The sequence below is a fragment of the Silurus aristotelis genome (assembly GCF_946808225.1).
Source record: "Silurus aristotelis genome assembly, chromosome: 11".
Taxonomy (NCBI): domain Eukaryota; kingdom Metazoa; phylum Chordata; class Actinopteri; order Siluriformes; family Siluridae; genus Silurus; species Silurus aristotelis.
In genome coordinates, this window is record NC_139584.1 from 28,346,975 (window position 1) to 28,361,974 (window position 15,000).

Below are 15,000 nucleotides of genomic sequence, written 5' to 3' on the forward strand. Positions count from 1 at the left end.
CAGCAGTGGCAGCTTGGTGTGACTGGGATTTGAACTTGTGACCATTGGATCCAAAGTCTAATGCCTTGGATATCTCATTAGTCTTCGTGTTTCTTGTGGTACTGCAGAACCAGACATCGTTCAGACCAGGTGCATTTATTACTCACGTCACAACGTGTCTGATCATGTGACACTTCAATTGCACGTCAAGTTCGAATCTTAGCACCACCATGTTGTCACTGCTGGGCCCTTGAGCAAGGCCCTTAATCCTCAACTGCTCAGTTGTTTCAATGAGATAATAGTAAGTCATGATGCCTTAAATGTAGCTTGGGTGAAGGTTATGGCTTAGTGGTTACAGCATTGGACTTTGGATCTGAAGATCGCGAGTTCAAATCCTAGCCACACCAAGGTGCCATACCTGGGCCCCTGAGCAAGGCCCTCAACCCCATAACTACTCAGTTGTATGAATGAGATAAAAGTAAGTTTTGTTGGAAAAGGGCATCCGCCAAATGCCATAAACGTAATGTAAATGTAGGTGAAACTATCATTACACCTGTTGGGGCCAAACCTCTTTTACCAGGACTGTAAGAAATTGGGAAGTTCAAGGAAACTTATGCTGTATCTGAATATTTTCTACAGTCCAAAGCACATGATGTCCGCCGAAAGAAACTTCCTCATGGTGAAAACTCCCTAATGTCAAACGCCCTCTGAAAACCATTTCACAACTCTGAGTAAATGTCATGGAGATGAGGTCTGATTATGGATCACTGATCTTATGACAGGACCTTCTGGTAATGATTCAGTTCCGATCACGAGCTTAACGTCGCCGCTCTTCCTTTTCATCAAACGACCCCGAGCGCTCGGGGTGCGCCGTGCGAGCTGAAACGAGCCCTCTAAGTGCTTCACACCTCAGCGCTAGGGGTGTGCGATATTCGCCAAAAGAAAAATGATATCGCAATATAACATGACCAATAAGTTTGAATTGATTTTCACCTTTTATGGTAGATGCGTTTACACACTGTTTAAGAGGGACGTGTAATCCTTCAACTTGTGGTTACAAACTTGTGGTCTCATAATATTAAATTCTCGTTTATTAAACTGTTGTACAAAATCACTTATCGTTTGAAACCTTGTTCTTTCTGGCTGCTCCTGTTGGGATCTCAGGGCTCTGTACTACTCGGTCCTCTACATCTGCCTCTTTCAAACCAACCACCTGCATGTCTTCACCACATCCAAATACCTGCTCCTTGGTCCTCCTCCTTCCTTCCTTCTGAAGGCATTTTAATAGACTGAATCAAAAGAATTTACTGTAAACGTGCACACGCATCGGGTCTGATCTACTAGACTTCATTGTGTTGAACTCTGGATTCTGATTGGTCAGGAGAGGGGGGGGGGGGGGGAGTCTTTTTCTACTATTGATTCATGTTCTGAAACGTCTGACTCTCCTGGTAATTGTGTAGTGATGTCGGTGTTGGGTGATGACAGGTTGAGCCAGGACAACCTGTCAGGGGCTTTCTTAAGACTACAGCGGGTCCTGGGTTCTACATCAGATTGAAATGAGAAGCGGAAACGCGTGTCCTTTTTCCAACCCCGGTGATAAGACAAGGAAAAATCGACTGCTGCATCTAAAACGATACATGTGTTGCCTTGTGCTGACCTCAAAACCCCGTGTGAAAAAACGAATGAGACGGAACGGCGATAATATCAAGGTCATGATGCAGTTCTGCGAGACGTTCTATCGCTATATTGATATCGTATAACTATGTAGCCCAGACCTGGCATCTGTAAGTAAATGTAATTTGTTACTGTATTTATTAGCTTTTTGTATTTAGTGTTTCCATTTCAAAATCAAACACCCCACTTTTTTTACTCAACTACGTTTTGTGAAATCAGTCGTTCCATTTTTTTTCTTTTGGTCTAGTGGTTAAGACGCAGCGCTCTCACCGCCGCGACCCGGGTTCGATCCCCGGTCAGGGAACTATCCCCAGCCACTCTCAGTGCCGGTCCCAACCCCGGATAAATTGGGGAGGGTTGCGTTAGGAAGGGCATCCAGCGTAAAAACATGTGCCAAATCAAACGTGTGGAGGATCCGCTGTGGCGACCCCTAACGGGAGAAGCCGAAAGAAAGTTTTAAACAAGCAGCCAATCAGGGTCGAGTGCTCGCTCTGTTTTGGGTTATCACCAACATACAGTTCAACAGCAAGCAGAACATTTAGAGAGGAATAAACAATGAAGAAACTCCAGACTCAAACTCGCCACAACACCAGTTGAAAGGGAGGTTTTTTTGGTTCATGATAATTGTAATAGAAATCAATCAGTGTTTGACTCATTAATATCATTCTATTAATAGATCAGGAATAATAGTGACGAACAGCCCTTAAGAAATGAAACATTGGTCTTTAAATCTGAAGGTTGTGAGGTCAAATCTCAGCCACACCAATCTGAATTTCCTGGGCCCCTGAGCAAAGCCCTTAAACCCATAACTGCTCCGTTAAAAACAATGTATAGATTTTAACCCTTTAGCTCTCTGCCCTGTGATAAATCATGACCTCTAAATCTTCCCTTTTATGTGTTCTAAATAACTAAAAAAGCGCACAATAATTTAGCAGTAAGCTAAAACCGTGATCTAAAAGTATCGTATCGCGATAATCAGTGATGTATCGTGTCGCCTTGGCAACAGCATCCTATTTATTCCTCCGCATGCTCGTGCTACACATTCACGAGCCTCATGAGCTACAGGCCTTAGAGACTGACAAACCTGTCAGACACTGTGTTTAATACCGCTATCGATATGTAATTACACAATTAAAAAGGCAGGTTTAATAAGTTGCCCATCGTGGTCTCACCTGTCCGAGGAGGAGAATAAAGGAGTGAAGGGAAGTTTTTCTTTCCCTCTCGCGGTGTATCTCACTTAAAACCCCGGCCACTGCTTTCACGTTCACCTGGAGGATTTTTTCACCGGAGCTCTCAGCCACAGGACCCTACGCACCAGACACACGCGCTCCCACAGGGGTTTCTTTCTTCCTTTCGTTTCTTCTTCTCTAAGCTCTCGGTGCGAAGGCCAACGACGGCTAAAGAGATGAACGTCTGCGCATGCTCCAATAAAACGTTCCGGCTTTTGGCCCCGCCCACCATCGTATCTGCGTAGAAGGGCGAGAGCCAATCGGATTGCCTCATAGCGTCGGCGCGTGCGACACGAGTACTTAAAGGGACAGGCGCCCACACAAACGTCATCAGGTTGCGCCGTCAAAAACTAGTTTTTTTTTTGCGTGTCGCGCCGGTTTGACTTCAAATCGTATTATTATTATTAGCGTTATTATTATTATTATTATTATTATTATTATTAGCATTATTATCATCATCATCATCATCATCATCATAATATCGGGTCTGCTGCCTAGCGCCCGCGTCACGTCACTGCGTCATTACCTTAACCGACCTAAGTTACGTATGCAGATCTTGATCACATGTAATGCGGTGTATTTGGGTTTTGTGGAAATAAAAAACAAAAATGATTGTGTTCGCACAGGCTGTGTGATTGTAATATATTATATATATATAAAACAATCACTTATTTTATGAATGCATGATATAAATAAATAAACAAACGTAAAAGAGGCGAAATTAAAACCTTCAACGCAACACGCATTTCACAACGCCACTTTATGCCTCAGATATAAAAAAAAAAAACAATACTCCACTAAATAAAACTGCACCGAAAATGTTTTAATCACAAAACATGTATTTTACTGATGCGCCAAGTCTCAAAAAAACCCAAAATCCGGCATGATGCACACATCCGGCAATTAAAACCGTCCGTGTGGAAACAAAGCAAAAGTTCTGCGAATATTTTTGTTTTCATGATCTATGTTGAATTTGGTTTCACTAATAATAAACATACATTTGCATAAAGCATCAATAATATAAATAATATAAATAATATAAATAATAATAATAATAATAATAATAATTATAATAATAATAATAATAATAATGAGAATAATGAGAATTCAAAACTAAACTACATATAGGGAGATATTTTTAGGGGGTTGATCATTATTTAAAATCAATATGTACACAGCAAAAGGTTCCAAGCTTGAATTAAAAACCATTATGTTGAATTCATATCTAGAATAAATATCCTGTTTATTGAACACTTACTGCATAACATCACTGGAACATTAAAAAGTCTTCCAGCCATAAGATATTTAATGACATAAAAACATACACAATATTTTTTTTTATAGATTTCATTGTACTTGGAGGTTTATTTATTTATTTATGTATATATTGATTTTGCTGATTGATGTTTTTTTTAAAAATATATTTTCATAAAGAATTTCTGTGGACCTGCTCTAATTTCAGTATAAATGGTATGAGTGAACTTTTAGATGACTGAATGCACACACACACACACACACACACACACACACACACACACACACACACACACACACACACACACACACACACACATATATTGTGTTCACATTTATAACATTTTAATAAATAATTATTAGCCACCGTAGCAAAATAATCTTAAAAAGGAAATCAGAACACACATGTAGTACTTACAAATGTATTTTTGGTTTTTATTAACACTTCTATCTCCAGGGTGTGTGTGTGTGTGTGTGTGTGTGTGTGTGTGTGAGTGTGTGTGAAGTAAATGAATGACTAGAGGTTTCTTTCTTGTGAGGAAAAACATGTTTTTCTTGCTACACAGTCATTAAAATATCATTTAAGTGATTTATCCAAATACTTACTTTAAAACCCTGTCATGTCAGATACTCTATATGTGTGTGTGTGTGTGTGTGTGTGTGTGTGTGTGTGTGTGTGTGTGTGTGTGCGTGTGTGTGTGTGCGTGTGTGTGTGTGTGTTTGTTCCTCCAGACATCGTTTTTAGGATCTGCAGAGTCACTAACTGTGATTTAAGCCCCCAGGCTGTGTACTGTGTGAGGATGATGCAACCTCATGACGTTCATGTCGAGTGATAAGAATGGGCCATGATGGAGCTGAGCTCACACGCACCCCAGGTAACGTCTTTACTTATTGTATTAAAGCTTGTGATTTAATATAATGTGTGTGTGTGTGTGTGTGTGTGTGTGTGTGTGTGTGTGTGTGTGTGTGTGTGTGTGTGTGTACACATTAATATCACACGACAGAGCAATAACCAAGCAGCCTTCAGGGCACGCATGAGTGAGCGAGGGAGCAAATGTGCACAGGAAATTATGCAATAGCAATAAAAATCAGTTCATTCTTCTGACCAAATGAGTGACGTCTGGGTGCCAGTTTACTGCTTTCTTTATTATGCAACGTTTTAGTATTTTTGCACTCAAGAAACATAGAAAGCAGCAAACAGGTTTTTCACTCTTTTCTGTACTAACAGCACCTAGATCTGAATAAACATGAATATGATACCTTTCTGCTCACCACACTTGTAAAGAGTAATTATTTAAGGTTGAACCGTTTCTATTGTGCGTCTGTGTTCTCTGCTGTCTACGAGGTGGTATCAAAAAGTTTCAAGACTAGTTCTGTTTACAAGAAAGTACTCGATTTATCTACGTTTACACACCACCTCCTGCAAAATAGTCCCCTTGCACAGTAATACAGCGCTCCCTGCGTTCTTCTGGAACGTGTCCTGGAAATCTTCTTTTCGAAGCGTGTCAAGCACATTCTGTCATCTTTACAATGGTGTCAAAAAACAGCTTCATCTTCAAGAAGAGCGCGAAGTCCGCAGGAGCCAAATCTGGCAGATGGGGTGGAAGTGAGATCTTGTTGTTTCCGGCGAGAAACTCACGTGCGAGGAGGAGCTCGGTGACAGCACAACACCAGTCACACAGCTCCCGGTGTACAAAAGACAACGTCGGTGCTCCCTGTGACTGTGCGTGCAGCCTTGTGCTGCCACCTGTTACAAAACTAGCCTCGAAACTTTTTTTATACCACATCGTGTGCACTGTAATTTGTTCATTAATTAAGAAATTACACTATACTACCTCATACTAACTCTTGAGTAGGCCACGTCTCTAATTATTTTATGACCCTGCAGTGAATTATGAACGCTGTGAGGTTCCGCCGTCCTCCAAGCAGCTCCGCGGGGTCACTTTTTTTTACCGTCCTCTGTGGAACTGTAACAGATGAAGCTAGGCATGAGCACACAAGAGCTGGGGAAAGTGTGGAAATGGACAGACTGGATGACAGAAGTGCTGAGTGAGAGGAAAGAAAAGACAAACAGGGTGGAGTTAAATGAGCCGGCTATGGTAAACACACACACACACACACACACACATACACACACACACACACACACACACACATGCTTAGCACAGCAGGCTTGAGTGTGGTTATCAATATGAAGCGCTCAAAAACCTAAAACACGTCTGCCTTATAATTACACAGCACACAAAAATACGGCAGGTGCAGTGCAGGTAACGTCTGCGTGGTGTAATGAGTACGTGCAGGCCCACGACTACACGCTACACGCTATACATATTCCTGTAAATATGTCATTGTGGCTTACTGCATGATCTACTGTATCTACGTACAGATAAAAACAGTAGTTAAGTATGTTTATAACACTCGAGCTGTTTTTATGGTTATCAGGAATGAAGTGGAAGTGCTTCAACCAATCAGCAAAACTGAGTAAACAAACCAGTGACCGACTCAGTACATTAATCACATAACTGGATCAGTAATCAAATGGATCAGTGATGCAACAGTGAATGGATCAGTAAATAGATCAGGAAATAAATGATCAAATAGTTCAGCTAATGGATCAGTGAAAAGAGAAGTCAATAGATCTCTGAATAGATCAGTGAAAATCAATGAAACGATCAGTGAATGGATCAGCAAATGAATCAGTGAATGGCATAGATCAGTCAGTAGATCAGTGAACAGATCAACAAATAGAGCCATGAATGAGTCAGTGAATTAGAGCAGCGAAAAGATCAGTGAACAAATCAGCTAATAGCTTAATAAATAGATCAATGACTAGATCGGCCAATAGATTAATACATAGATCAATTAAAAGATCAGCTAACAGATCAGTGAATTGTTCGACCAATGGATCCGTGAAAATTTCAATGAATAGAGCACTGAATGGATCAGTAAAAACCAGTGAATAGATCATAAAATGAATCAGAGAATGGGTCAGCAAATAGATCAGTAAATGGATCAGGGGATCAGTAAATAAATCAATAAATAGATCAGCAAATTGATCAGAAAATAGACCAGTGAATAGATCAGCAAACTGATCAGTGAGTGGATTAGTGGATCAGTAAATAGATCAGTGAATGGATCACTGAAAGGATCAGCAAATGGATCAGTGAGTGACTCAGTTGATGAATCAGTGGATGAATCAATGAACCAATCTTTTTTAGCTAAGTGGGCCAAAAAAACCTCAGTGAAATATTCTGAATCCTTTTTACTCTAACTATCAATTAAAGATATTTATTGTAAAGTTCTTAGTGAGACCTGAGGTTTGATTCGCTGTTATGCACAATATCTTTTTTGGATGTTGAAGTTTTTTTAAACTCCATATGAAGTTTTTAAGATCATTACATAATATCCAGTCATCACCATAACGCTGCGCATGAAGTCGCATTAAGAGAAGTGCATTCTTTATTCGTCATAACAACAGAGGAAATCTTTTTATCAAATAACCAGAATAAATAATATGATCACATTTATACTGCTGCATGGATTGGTTCCAACTACAACTCAATTAGATGAAGAACATGAGGTTCTTCTCGCAATTCCTCACCGACATCCCTGAATTTATTCTGAATAATGCTTAATAAAGTGTCCAATATTTTTCCACTATAACAGGGCCCACTTTTTTTAATTGTTTTTAAATTACAGACGAAAAAAAGCCCAACCGTGGCCTGATATGTACCGTAGATGCCTTGTTAATGATCAGTGCAATAAAGATTCGAGCAGAAACGCTAAGGTACGCTGCGTCACGCTATACATACGAGTCCCGTAGTGGTGTGTCGTCTGGTAGAGAGAAGTCTACTGGCCCACAGAACAAAAAAAAAGAAAAGAAGGAAATGTACAACTTCGTCATTCTCAGTGCAGGCAAACCACGAAAATCACACAGCGTTTTCAATGAGCATGCTTAAGTTCGATATAATTTTTTTACTTCGTCTGTTTTTTTGGTGATTTTTTTCCCCCACCCCATCCCATCGCTCCTACTCTTCTTCCCTCTTTCACTTCATCCCTTCAATTCCTCCATCCAATGTCCTTACCATCCCTTCCCTCCTTTAAAATTTTTTTTTGTTAATCTTTGACGCCCCCGGTGGTCGCTCGAGGAACTGCAATGTCTGTGTAAAAAAAAAAAAACTGTTCATCATGGAGTTGAAAAATAAAGGTCTCATCTCATCTCCGGATCTCCTCCTCAGACCAGAAAATCCATTCGCTTCTGTAAATACATTTGCATTCGTCCGTATTCCTCTTCTGTTCTTTTTTCCTCATATAGTTTTGTGCTATGCAGTATTATCCTCTCCTCCCCCATGCCCCCCTCCCCGGCCCTCTCTTTAACCACCCCCCCCTACCCCCATTGTGCTGTCCTGATCAGGTTGGAGTGCCAGACGTTGTGCTGCGGACTTGGTGTAGAGGATATTAGGATAATAGAGGAGTGTTATATGTTTTTTTCCAGGAGTTTGTCGGATCTGCTTTACATCTCTAGATCACATTCTCAAAGAGTTGCATGGAGCTCATGATGTTTTCATCCTGCAACATGGACGAGCCAAAGACAGAAAGTAAAACAGGAGATTAGACAGTGTCCTGGTTCTTTACGATTCTTGTCGGCTTGTTGCGAACCCTGAATTTAATTACGAGGGAAAATAAATTGCTTAATTTTTAAAATGATTTCGACATAATAGCAGTTTTTTCGTTATGATGAATGAGGTAATTGTATTACGAGAAAATCTCATGCCTTGTGAATGTCGTAAAAGTCTTAATCACAGAGAAAACAGGAAATAATGAAATATTAGAATGCATAGCCTTTTAGGACATGCGTACTAACGATACACTCCGAAGTGTTTTAATTCTTCATATACCACCAAAACACAGTGGGGAAAAGAACGACATCATATGGTAGCTTTTATCCGTTTACAGCTAAACTTAATAAACATTATAGCAGCTATAAACAGTCATCCCCTCACTAGCGTCTCGCTTTTTTATCTCTTTTGAAATTTGTTTGACAAAAATATGCAGCTTGATGTTCTACAAACTAAGCCGCAAAACTTCAAATCACATCTTGGTCCCTGACTGGGACAAGCCCTGTCAGCCCTGTCAAAAAAACTTCACTATGTCAGCATGTGCACACTGATACCAAAAACGAGCACAGCTGCTGTCCCAGATGCTATTAAAAAACTTTTTGATCAATCAGATTTGAGAATTCAGTGGCGTGTCCAACCTTAGGCCACGTCCCCTAGCTGAGTCTAGCGTGTGTCTGGAAATTTGCGCTATTAGGATTTGGTAGTTTTTTTTTGTAACTGTGAATCATTGAAAGTGATACTGAATTCAACTTGAACTGTAACTGTACCGTAAAAATACATCAAATACATACAAATCATCTGTGAGGAAAAAGCAATCGATCTCATATTCTTATATAGTTTTGGCCAATCAGCAACAAGGAAATATGAAGTATATGATTATTTCGAATTTGATCCAAATGCCTATAAAATGCTGCTTTTATTTAAACGACCTTTAATTTAAATGAATGTTAAAATTTGTGGAAATTTAGATATGAAGCGCAAAAAAATGGTACGTAAAATGAAGAATTCAATTGCCACAAAATGTTGTTCCATAACTGATATATTTGTGTTGTGAAAGTACCTTCTGACACGTCTCGATGAACTCCTCGATCGTCACCACGCCGTCTTGATTTCTGTCCATTTTCTGTGGAAATCAGTGATCGAAGCACTCAGAGAAGCATTGAGGTGTTTTACTGAGGAGAAAAGTGTGTGTGTGTGTGTGTGTGTGTGTGTGTGTGTGTGTGTGTGTGTGGGTGGGTGTGTGTGTGTGTGTGTGTGTGTGTGTACCTGAAAGAACTTCTCCACATGTTCAGACGGTGCTTCGTCTCGTACACTGGGGTACGTGTATCTGCCCATCATGTCATAGATAGACTTCATGATCAGCAGCATTTCCTGCGCGCACACACACACACACACACACACACACACACACACACACACACACACACACACACACACACACACAGGGCTGTATTTTCTCCAGCAGGTGATGCTGTCACTCTCTAATCCAGTCCAGTAAACGCTAATTTAACGCAATTAAGTCCCGATTTTCTGTTAGAAGAACTTCCACTCTTCTGAGAAGATGTTCCACTAGATTTTGTGGAGATTTGTGTGAGATTAATTCATCCACAAGGGTCTTGTCAGAGAGGTACTGCTGTAGGAGAGGTGAGGAGCCAGGAAATCTTCCACAATTTCAACTCATGGAAAGCAGATCTTAATGGATCTGGAACAGGTTTGAGTCTCCTAGTTCAAGTGAAGGGAAAATTTCATGCCCCGACATCCAGAGACGCCCTAAAAAAGCTTTGTGTACCTCCAACTTTGTGCTAACAGTTTGGAAAATTAACCACATATGGCTGGAGAAATCAGGTGTACCAATACTTTTGCTCATAAACACTCAAGTCAAGCATGAATACACTTATCAGGAAATGGAGAAACAGGAAATGGTATCATAAAGAACATACTAATACCTCTTTGGTGATGTAGCCATCCTTGTTGATGTCATAAAGGTTGAAGGCCCAGTTGAGTTTCTCGGTGACGGAGCCTCTCAGGAGCACTGAAAGCCCGATCACAAAATCCTGAATCCCAATCAGAAATAGTTTCAGTCGTCAGCACCAGTGGCAGAGGTGAATCCAATATGAAAGTGTGTAATGTAATAGAGCAGTAGTGCAGGTCAGGGGCAGGTGTGCAGTTTCTCCTTCTTCTTTTATCAAAAAATCCATTCATTAGTGATAAATGGCACCTTTACTTGTTTTAGACTCAGATATGTAGGTGAGGAACGACCAGGAGACGAGTTACTTCCTGTTTATCCCTGTGTTCCTCAGACCTTTTTTTCTCTCTCCCTCTCTTTCTCACTCTGTCGCTCTTTTGTCTTTCTGTGTCTCTTGTTTCTTTTGTCTGTCTGTCTCTCTCTTTTTTTTCTTTGTGTCTCTTACATTTCTGTCCCTCTCTTGCTCTCTCTATCTTTTTCTGTCTTTCATTCTGTCGCTCTCTCTCCCCCTCCCTTTCTTGCTCACTCTCTCTGCCTCTCTTTCTCTCTCTCTCTCTCTCTCTCTCTCTCTCTCTCTCTCTCTCTCTCTCTTTCTCTCTCTTTCTCTCTTCTTTTTGTCTCTCATTCTTTCTCTGTCTCTCTCTTCCTGTCTTTTTCTCACTCTCTCTCTTTCTCTCTCCCTCTCTTGCTCACCCCACTCTTTGTCACTTTTTCTCTCTCTGTCTCTCTCTTTCTCTCACTTGCTCTCTCTTGTTTCTCTCTTGTTCACTCTCTCTCTCTCTCTCACTCTCACTCTCTCTCTCTCTCTCTCTCTCACTTTTCTCTCTCTTTCTCTCACTTGCTCTCTCTTGTTCGCTCTCGCTCGCTCGCTCGCTCTCTCTCTCTCTCTCTCTCTCTCTCTCTCTCTCTCTCGTTCGCTCTCGCTCGCTCGCTCTCTCTCTCTCTCTCTCTCTCTCTCTCTCTCTCTCTCTCTCTCTCTCTCTCTCTGTCTTGTAAAGCACAAATAACATTAATAATCATATAAAAATACATCGAGTTTAATATCATTAGTCACAGTCAGATTCATGCATTCTGTCACGCTGTGGTTTAAAGCAACATGCAGTCAAATACTATATTATATAATACAGTAAAATACTACATTAATATATCCACAGCATTTTATAGGTTGAGCTTATTACAGTCATAAAACCTCAGGATCTTTTCACTTTCTTACCTCAAAGCGAATGGAGCCATTTCTGTCCAGATCGAAGGCATTGAACAGGAAGTGAGCGTACGTGGTGGCATCTAGGAAAGAAACACTTAGATCAAAAAATCCAAAGCGTCTTTGTTTAACATACGGGATGAGGACAAAAAAAAGAAAAAAGAACGAGGTCCACTTTTAATACCTCCTTGAGGGAAAAACTGAGAGTAGATGGTCTTGAAAGTTTCCTCATCGACCAGGCCACTCGGGCATTCCTGAAATGGAAAGAGAAGTGAAGGACTCATTAAAGGTCTAATTAAACTCTTTTCTCGCTGTCCTATATATCAGCTCACGTCACGTTTTAAACGACTTAATGCCGCGAATGAGGTCTACACGTCTGTCTCATGTTGATTTTAAGCCTGAACCCTGTCTAACCTTCTGCTAAAGGGTACAACACTGTGCTAATGCTGAGTGGATAATAAACTGCCCCTGAAGTTAGTACTGGTTTTTCGTACCCATCTCTGAGTAGGATGAGGAAGATGTTGCATTTCAGATCAGTAGGTAATGAGTAACCACTAAGTGGACACTGCTGGGCCCTTGAGCAAGGCCCTTAACTCTCAAAGGTTCAGCTGTGAGGGGAATTGTAACTCAAGTCAACCGTTTGATGTTATGAGGAAGAAACCTTGAGAGGAACCAAACTCAAAAGGGGAACCCATCCTCATTTGGGTGACATCAAGAGTGTGATCATAAATCTTTCAACACTACAGAACACTAGAGAGTGAGAATTAACATGAGCACTGGAGTGTGTGATTATGAGTAATGTTCTTTCTATAGTCTTATACAGTCATTTGTGGTTATAAAACCAGGAGCTACTGAGCAACTCATAAAATAGCTCAACATTTGCAATCATCACAAATCCAACACCAGCTTCTCCATGCCAGAGCCTTTAAACACTCAAAGAGTTCCAGTGTCCAAACTCCACATGAAGTGGGATCCAACTGGCACTGGTACGTCTGCTACAATGGCTCAGGACCACAGGTTGTATTTAAGTGTCTATCACTGGACACCTTCACATTGATGAAACTGTAATTATTAGATATTTGGTTTTAAGGATTAGGATGGGTTCTATTTTGAGTCTGATTCCTTTCAAGCTTTCTTCTTCATGCCACCTCAGGGAGGTTTTTATTGCCGTAGTCGCCACTTACAATTATAAGGAACGAACTTACACATTTTTTAATTACCGCTTTATCTTCGTAAAGCTGCTTTGAGACAAGTTGCATTGTTAAAAGAGTTACAAATAAAAATAATATAAATTAAATTAATTGAACACAACCCCATTTCATCAGTACATTGTGTTTCACCGTATTTAGCTAGCATGCTAATCTGTGGACGGATACTGTGACAATTCTAAAGGACGCCTTTGCGTGTGGAAGCATGAACTTTTTCCTTTGCATGACAATGCTCTCGTGCACAAAGAACATCCCCATGAAGATATAGCCCTATTAAACATGAATAAATGTGCAGTTTTCTTCTCAAATGCTCAGCAAGTTCTTACATTTTTAAAGCCCCTGTAAAGCGACTGAAGCTCCTTGCGTGTGAACTTGGTCTGCGCCTGCAGCTGCTCCAGACCCTCGGGTTGGTGCCTGACGGTGGCCAGCTCCAAGTCGCTGTCGCTGCTGTCTATGGGAGAAAAAAAAGAAAGAAAGAGCAACGAAAGACAGGAGAAGAAGGGGCAGAGAGTGAGACAGTGAAGGAAAGAGGGGGAAAAAAGAAGGACAGAGGGACAGTGAGGAAAAGGAATGCAGGTTAAACAAACAGGACGGAGTGATCGAGCGATGGGAGAGTGAGAGAGAAAGAGTTAGCACAGTAGTGGAAGAAGAGTAAAGAAAGAGAAATGGAAAAAATCTGGACTAAAAGCGAAGCCATGATGTGTGTGATTGGATAATAAAACGAAAATAATAAAAAAGAGGAAGCATGTAATTAAAGTAAAGAAAAGCTAATAGCCGACAGATTAGCATCATGCTCACTTGCTAAAACAGTGTCGTGCTTTCGGTTTATAGGTTCTGAGGTGATCATAGATATGAAAATTGAGGAATATTTATGCAGAGCTGTGTTATAGACTCCATCTTGACTCAAACTCAAGTTAGCATATGACTTTAGTAGAAGGCGTGGCCTAAAACCTAAATATAGAGTTGTACATTATTATACATGTTTTTCTTTTTATAATATGAAAGCCCTAAGGCAGGAGTCCCCAAACGTCTGAGAACCACATAATTTTTTCTTTCTGTAAAGGGGGCCGGGTCGGAACAGAAAATGAAATGGGCCGGAGTGACTACCAGTATTATTGTGGAGATTTTATTATAATTCGAAATGTATTTATTACGACTCCTAATGCTAGATCAGTTTATAATTTAGTTTTGTACAGACAAATGTGTTTTCGTATGTGGTTGGTGGGTGAATCGAACAAGAATTTAGGCTACGTTAATAATTAGAGGTCGACCGATAGCTAGGTTGGATTGTACTTGCCATTAACCGATTAATCAACTCCACGTAAAATAGTGCTGAACCTTATTACAAAAGAAAGTACAAATGTGGCAAAAGGATATAAATATGAATATATTCATTAATAAATGATAATAATAATTTAATCATACGCAATACATTTAATGTAGCGCTCTCCCTGCAGCACGCAGTCTTACATGCAAAAACAAACAGCACGTGGTGTCAGTGATTCGCCTCTAGAGGTCGCCCTCGTGATGAAAGAGGACCGTAAACCGGAAAAACTATCGGTATAGATTTTTGCCGACAGCAACTATCGGTGCCTCCACCTCTTTTAAAAACTAATGGACATTTTAGTTTGAAAGCCGACCTTTATTATCAAATACAGTTATGATATGAGTAGAGCATATATTTAAAATTATAATTTTTTAATTTGTCTCTGGCATTGTTCAGAGGGCCATTATAAATATGGGGGCTGTAGTTTGGGGACCCCTGCACTAATGGCTTTAGCCCTGTCCTTCTTGGGGAACCATGAAAGGTTCCTTGTTAAATGGTTCCTTGTCCATTTAAAACCATCATGAAACTGAAGAAATGTCACAC

General features: G+C 40.4%; 2 protein-coding genes across 5 annotated transcripts in view; both read right to left on the reverse strand.

Annotated features, from left to right (window-relative positions):
- slc23a2 (solute carrier family 23 member 2) overlaps window positions 1-3,121 on the reverse strand; it is a 22,783-nt gene extending 19,662 nt beyond the window's left edge. The window contains exon 1 of the mRNA XM_083554172.1: window positions 2,826-3,121. The gene's annotated coding sequence lies outside the window, so the exon portion shown is untranslated. The remainder of the gene's footprint in view (window positions 1-2,825) is intronic.
- A 4,456-nt stretch (window positions 3,122-7,577) lies between these two features.
- Window positions 7,578-15,000, reverse strand: part of kcnip3a (Kv channel interacting protein 3a, calsenilin) — a 54,261-nt gene continuing 46,838 nt past the window's right edge. For all 4 annotated transcript variants that reach the window (XM_083554206.1, XM_083554205.1, XM_083554204.1 and 1 more), the window contains 7 exons: window positions 13,457-13,581; window positions 12,107-12,176; window positions 11,935-12,005; window positions 10,702-10,809; window positions 10,022-10,126; window positions 9,816-9,878; window positions 7,578-8,705 (listed from right to left, as the gene is read on the reverse strand). In XM_083554206.1, the coding sequence (XP_083410332.1) occupies window positions 8,658-8,705; window positions 9,816-9,878; window positions 10,022-10,126; window positions 10,702-10,809; window positions 11,935-12,005; window positions 12,107-12,176; window positions 13,457-13,581 (590 nt within the window). In that variant the 3' untranslated portion in view covers window positions 7,578-8,657. The remainder of the gene's footprint in view (window positions 8,706-9,815; window positions 9,879-10,021; window positions 10,127-10,701; window positions 10,810-11,934; window positions 12,006-12,106; window positions 12,177-13,456; window positions 13,582-15,000) is intronic.